Below are 7,087 nucleotides of genomic sequence, written 5' to 3'. Positions count from 1 at the left end.
CATCATCGTTTGTATTTATTCTAAAATTTTACTTTAAAAATGCTTAATGCTTACACCTTGATATTATTTTTTTTATAATAAACCTGTGTAATAATTATGGAATATATATCTCGTTTTAATTAACATTTACTTACTTCATTAAATTAAATTCCTCATTAAACGGATATATTTTTGGAAAGTAATAATTATAATGGGGCAAATTTAAAAAATTTTATATAAAGAAAATACAAGTTTAAATTTGGTGAAATTATGGATGAAGTTACTGGCGAAAATTATTTTGGAGGGAGTTGTATTTTGTAAGGTATAATATTATTACAAAATTTGAAATATGTATATTTGTTGTGTAAATTTATAAATTTTATTTTTACTATATAAAGATAAAAAAGTAGGTTGATATGATATACAAAAACATAATAATTTCAATGATATTTTAAAATCATGTCAAAATTAACCGAATTCTTATGACATAAAAATTAAAAAAAAAACCATAATTATCTCTAATATATAAAAGTAATATTTTTGTAATTAATGTCAGTTCCCAAGATAGTTAATTTCTATTTTGTTAAAGGTATGTAATATCTTTTCCCGTTTATTTGAAAAGTTTCAGAAAAGTAGTTAACTGATTTCATGTAATTTGTGACAAAGAAAATCAAAATATATAAATTCATATATTTGATATAGGAACAAAAAAATAATAAAAAAATATAAAAAGTGAAAGAAGGTACTGACATTCTGGTGCACAAGAACGAATGTTTGAAGTAGAGAATAATGTTGGAAGTTATAAACAATAAGAATAATGTTATAAGAGAAGGTTTGAAGAAAAGAAACGATTGAAAATAAGTGTGAGCCGCGGATTCAAGGATGAATCGTATATGTATGTGATAATTTGAAAATGATTTTTTGGTATTAATGATTTCCTAATAAAAATAGATTTTATATTAATGGTTTACTAACATAAACGGATATTAATGCCTTGATTGAAATGGTTTGTTAGTGATACGTTTTTAAAATTGACCATATTAAAATCTTAATAACCGGAAATTCAAGATTTAAAATATGAAAAGCTTTTATTGGAATTAAATACATTCCATTTCAACGAATGTAAGTTAGTGGTTGACGATTGGAAACATTTATTGAAATTAAATACATTTCGTATGTGGAAGATGATGTCAGCAATTTGATCTAAGGGTGACAAAAATAAGATTGAAATACAATCAATGATTCAGATTATTTAAGATGATGTCAGACCTTCAGGTATACCTACGACGAATGCATTCGTGGTCGAGCTGGCCACGAACAACGGGCGTGCACACCACCCCGTTGTCTCGTGGTAGCTCGTGTTCGTTGTGGCTCGTTATCGGGGCAACGAAGTCGGACGCCCAATGAGATTTTACAATGCAAAAATTTGACCGTTTTACTTTTATGTAGCCGTTAAACGGCTAGATTTGTAAAAAAAAATAATAAATAAACAATTTATTTACCTATAAATACCATATTTTTACTCCTTATTTTTTACACCATTCTTTTCTTTCTCTATACACAAACTACACACTACATCTTCACAACCAAAAATCATGGATCCCAACCAAAATACCCCTCCAAACTACCGAAATCGCAAACCCGATAACGTTTTTGCGTTAGATACAACACCTCGACAATTCCCGACTATGGAGTCACCTCAAGGCGGTTTTATCAATCTACTTCAAAGTGGTTCCCCTATCCAACAAACACCACTTTTCCAACAACAATATCAACCTTTTCCGGCTTTCCAACAACAACAATACCAACAATTTCAACAATTCCAACAACTACAACAACTCCAACAACAATCGTCACAACAACAACAACCACCAATTTCACAACCACCAAGCTCACAACCACCACTTTCGCCGGATTTTATTCCGGAAACGCAACCTTCACCACCACCTCAACCAAAAAAGAAAAAAGAAAAAAAACCGGCCCGACCCACTACCACCCAAAAAAGGGTCCCATGGACAAAAGAAGAAGAAGAAAAGTTAGCGGAGGCATAAGCGGCGGCTTCCGAAGATCCAATTGTAGGAGATAGCCAGCCTAACGGAAGTTTTTGGGAAAAAGTCCGAGCCATTTTTTACGAGTTAATGGAAAGTCAAACTCGACATGCCGATCAAATTACGTCGAAATGGCGAGATATTCGACTAAAATGCACCGAGTTTGGAGGAATCTACAACAATCTCCTAAACATACGCAAAAGCGGCTCGAACGATTTTGATGTTTTCAAGGCGGCCATGGACCAATTTGAAAAAAACAACGCCAACACGCAAAGCTTTTCCGTATATGAAACCGTGGCTAAAATTGAAAGACGCCCCAAAATGGAAAGAGCAAACGAAAGGAAGTTCCCAATCTTCCGGTTCAAAGCGTTCAAGAAACCCCGATGGAACTTCTCAACAATCGGATGGCCGAACACACATCGACATCAACGACAATCCGATAGATCTTGAAAACGACCAACCTCTTCATCGGCCCGTTGGAAGAAATAAAGCAAAAAAAAGCGGCGTCAACATCTTCGAATTCTAGTGTTATGGATATGTTTGGCGATAAATTTGATCGATATGTGCAACTTCAAGAAACGAAGGCCGAGGTGATGACTCGGATGGAACAAAAAATGATCGAGGCACAAACATCATTTCAAGAGGCACAAGAGACACTCCAAACAAAAACCGATATGGAAATCTTGAAAATGAAAGCGGACGACCTTGAGGGCGAAGACTTGGAACTTTTCCAAGCAATGAAAGAGTCGGTTCGAACCCGACGTAGGCGTAGGGGGTAGTTTATTTTATATATGGTTGGAATTTTTAGTTTTTTTTTAATGTTTTTTTTTTAATTTTTTTTAAAATTTAACTAATGTAATTTTTATTTTGATTGTTATTTTTATTTTATTTTTTAATTTCAATTAATTTAGTTTTTATTTAATGTAATTTGGTATTTTAATTTAATGGAAAAACTAGTATTAAAAAAATATTTTTAATGTATTTTTGAATTAAATTTAAATAAAAAAATAAGGTGGAGTGGTGTGTTTAGTGATAAGTATCCCATGTTAGTGGTAGTGGAATGTGATGCTGATGTGGCACCCACCACATATATGGTATGTGGTGGGTATAATGGATGGTCTCATAAGGTTTCTATTTTAATAATATTTATAGATGTTAATCAGATTAAACCTAACTAACACGAAAAACATTAAGTTCAAACCAAAAATGCCTAATAGATTATAAAGGTTTTAAACCATGTGATTTTTAGTCAAAGTTTAAATTTGAACTAACATTTTAATTTGTTGTTTTTTTTAACAAAGGACTACCTTAAAATTAAACTCTATAAAATTCGCTCTCACATAAATTTCATCCTAAAATATTTTATACCAAGTTATATAGCATATACCACCTCATCTATTAATATTTGATAGATGGTATTTGGGATAAAGTAGGATAAGATTTTTATTTAAGTGAGGCCATATAAGTAGCAAGCAAAAACTAGCCTAACACGTGTCTTTCATGTTAACCACTCGTGAAATGGTTAAAACTTACATGCTAGTCCTTTTTGTTTTCTACACTCCACTCTTGGCTTCCATTTATTTAAAAGTAATGAATAACCCCCGATTATAAATTAGATACAAATCTAAAACAACAACAAACACAAATCTCATTCAAAATGGTGTAAAGATAAAAGCGATATAGTACCGAAAGTAAAATATTAACAAACCAAAAAATAAACCCTAGACATCTTATATTTAATGATAAAAACAGTTTTTTTGTGATTTATACAAGAAAAATGAATAATATAGAATGGTCTTCTGCATATAATATATAAGTTAACAATGAAAGGTAAGTAATTACGTTCGACTTATGGAGAAAAATTACAAACAATAGAACTGAAGTTAAAAAAAAAAGAGAATATTTTACTTAACACATGGAAGTTTCTCGAACAAAGGCAGGTTCCAAATTTTGAAAAAAGAGGGTTAAAAAGGTAATGTCACTAATTTTAAGGGGGTGTTTGTAAAAGATTTTAGTGAAGTGTGTATGTAAGTGGTCGTAATGATTTACATTTGAAAGACACTTTATATAGAATATATGCATTAAATTTTTTACATTATAAATAAAAATAACGTTTGTTTCGAGTTTCAAGCATCTTATATACTTGTTCCATTAAAAAAATGTAGAAATCTGGTATATAAATTACAAAATCTTATCAGCAAAAATACATCTAAAATGTATACCATTTCTTTGAAGCTTGATTTTTTTATTAACTTATATATCAAATACAGAAAGAGATAACTCGTATATTAATAAAAAGATTCATGTACTTTAAAAAAAAATCATTCTCAATAGTAAGTACACGTGTGATTTATATAAACAAATACAAACCCATGAATAAATACAGTGCAAAAATAATTATAACATGTGTAAAGCACAAACGAGAGAAAGACATTCAACAAATAGCAATCAAGCCATTAAAGAGTAAAGACATGAAAAGAAAGAGAAGCTTCTGAATTGAGTAAAATCAAAGCCAAAACAATGGTTGTTTTACACCATTTAAACACCTTCACAATCTCCATGGAGTTCTTCTCTCACTTCCCATGGAGTTTCACTCCAACCCCACCTTCAAGATTCAATATTTTTCACCCCAGATTCTTGTTTCTGCAGAAAGTCAACAAAAGTCAGCACCTTTGCCATTGTTCTTCTGTATCACCTTCTAGTCAGCAACTTCAAGAACAGGTGGCCGATGGTGGTGGGACGGGGCATTTTGGTAATTTAGTACAAGGGTATGGATGGAAAGTGAGGAAGATGGTTGAAGAGGATCATGAAATGAGGAGTGTGGCCAATATTCAAGCTGAGTCTTTTTATGAACCAGTTATTTTATTTAATGACGTGTTCTTCCAGTTCTTTCAGGTATGCTTTAAAGACTTGTACTTTATGTAATACATGTTGTACATTGTTCCGGGTCATCATGTTTTTATTTGGGTTCGTTGGTTTCAAACCGAAAAACAGAATCGATATCATAATCTGATTTGTATTCGAACAAAACAAAATTTGAACATTATTAATATTGTACCAAAATTCAGGCTGAGGTTCTTGCAGGACTACTTTACAGACTAAAAAATTCACCACCTGATAGGTGAGTTTTCTTTCACGTTTATATTTATAATGAACTAATTTAACCCTTAAAAGTCTAAAATGAAAAATTTATTATCCGATTCACTAATAAAATTTGAATCGAATTTTGATGTTAGATACGCATGTTTGGTTGCGGAAACAATGACAAGAGAAATTGAGGATAGACAAAAATTAGTAGGAGTCGTGGATGTAACGGTTTTCAGGGATGAATCAGTTCTTGGGTATCTATCCGGGGCAGATGAATATCTTTACGTGTCAGGAATAGCAGTGTTACCTGATTTCAGGTATCCAATGCATACTTTATCACAAATATAATTGATTTAATGTAGTATCATTTTAGACCTATTTACTATACTAAAATGACTCTATATTGCTTGATATGATATATACTTACATGATCATCTTTTTTTTAATCACAAAATAACCATCTAAATCGCTAAAAAACCACGTAAATGTGCAGGATTGATTTTTTTCCAACACATCAGACATCATATTAGATATTACAAAACAAAACTTCCCTAACTTTAGCCGCATAGTAGCGAATAGCCAATATAATCAAATTCAATATTCACGAATACTTCCCAACTAAAAAAAAATGCGAATAAATATTTGTGAAAAACTTAAGCATATATAAGGTCTAGTCGAAATGACTAATGTGCATACTTTTCCCATTTACAAAATTTAGGTTGCTAGTTAAAATTCCATTAAATTTACTTTTTAAACATGGAAGCTCATATAAAAATAACATTTAATTGCCTTTTTGTGATCATACATCATACCCATTTCAACCCCATTTTCTTTTGGTGTTGTTTGTTAGAAATATTTAGCTTCGTCAAGTTTGAAAAATTCGAGTTTTGAGTTTACATGCGAAATATTCGTTAATTTGAGTCTATTTGCTAATTTGCAGCTAAAACTAGCGATACTTTTTCACAATAAAATGTTTTTCTTTGTCGGAAAGTAATTAACCTTGTGAATTAATGGGATGTTTTTAGCTATTTAGGTGGTCATTATGTAATTAAATACAAAAGTATGGTCAGGTAAGTATATTTCACACCAATTATGATTATTTTAGTGAATAACTCATCATTTTCATACACCAAACATGTTTACTAGATGTACCTTGTATATTCACAAATATTTTACATATGACTTTGATTATTGATAGACGCAAAAAAGTTGCAAGTATATTGCTCAAGGCATGCGAAATGTTGGCTAATGTTTGGGGATACAAGTATCTGGTGTTGAGAGCTTATGAAGATGATTGGGGTGCTCGAAAATTGTACACAAATGCAGGGTATAGAATGGTGTCAGGTGACCCTTTGTGGACCTCAAGTTGGATAGGAAGGAGACGCCGAGTTCTTTTGATCAAACAATGTAACACAACATGAGAACAATACCTATCCTTAAACATTTTTTTTAGACCATCCTTTAAATCTTCGATAATATGCTCTTCAAAAGTTGAAATTAGTAGTTCATATTATTTTGTATATTGCTTAGCCTATTTGTACATCTTTATATAGACCAGTTAGTCAGAATCATGTTTCATTGTAATCGATATATATTCTCAATTATGATGAAATCATTCAGAAAAAAATACATATCCTTATATGGTATCGAAGATCTAATCATATCTCTACGATCCTCTCTATTAGTGTATATTATTTTGCATATTGCGTAGCCCACTTATGCAGCTTTGTATAGCCCAGTTAGTCAGGCCCATTTCTCATTATAATATGTATATATTCACAATTATGCTAATGAAATCATTCATGGGAAAATACCTTAGCTAATAGAAATGTTCTACTCTACCTCTGTTAGTGTATTATTTCGGAACCAAATGATGACAAAACCAACACTTTTTTCTTTTTGCTAATTTTATCAATTTTTTTTATTTTTTATTTTAAGATGTTGCTAGGTTCAATAAAAGTTCACAAAATTGT

At 31.1% G+C, this 7,087-nt stretch overlaps 1 protein-coding gene across 1 annotated transcript; it reads left to right on the top strand.

Annotated features, from left to right (window-relative positions):
* Window positions 1–4,402: 4,402 nt before the first annotated feature.
* Window positions 4,403–6,760, top strand: LOC111912223 (uncharacterized). Its single transcript, XM_023907977.3, has 4 exons — window positions 4,403–4,922; window positions 5,096–5,148; window positions 5,264–5,431; window positions 6,313–6,760. The coding sequence occupies exons 1-4, from the start codon at window positions 4,548–4,550 to the stop codon at window positions 6,533–6,535; spliced, it is 819 nt and encodes a 272-aa protein (XP_023763745.1). The 5' UTR covers window positions 4,403–4,547; the 3' UTR covers window positions 6,536–6,760.
* The last annotated feature ends 327 nt before the right edge of the window (window positions 6,761–7,087 follow it).

The sequence above is a fragment of the Lactuca sativa genome, chromosome 9 (assembly GCF_002870075.4).
Source record: "Lactuca sativa cultivar Salinas chromosome 9, Lsat_Salinas_v11, whole genome shotgun sequence".
Lineage (NCBI taxonomy): Eukaryota > Viridiplantae > Streptophyta > Magnoliopsida > Asterales > Asteraceae > Lactuca > Lactuca sativa.
This window is presented reverse-complemented; position numbering and strand designations above follow the sequence as displayed.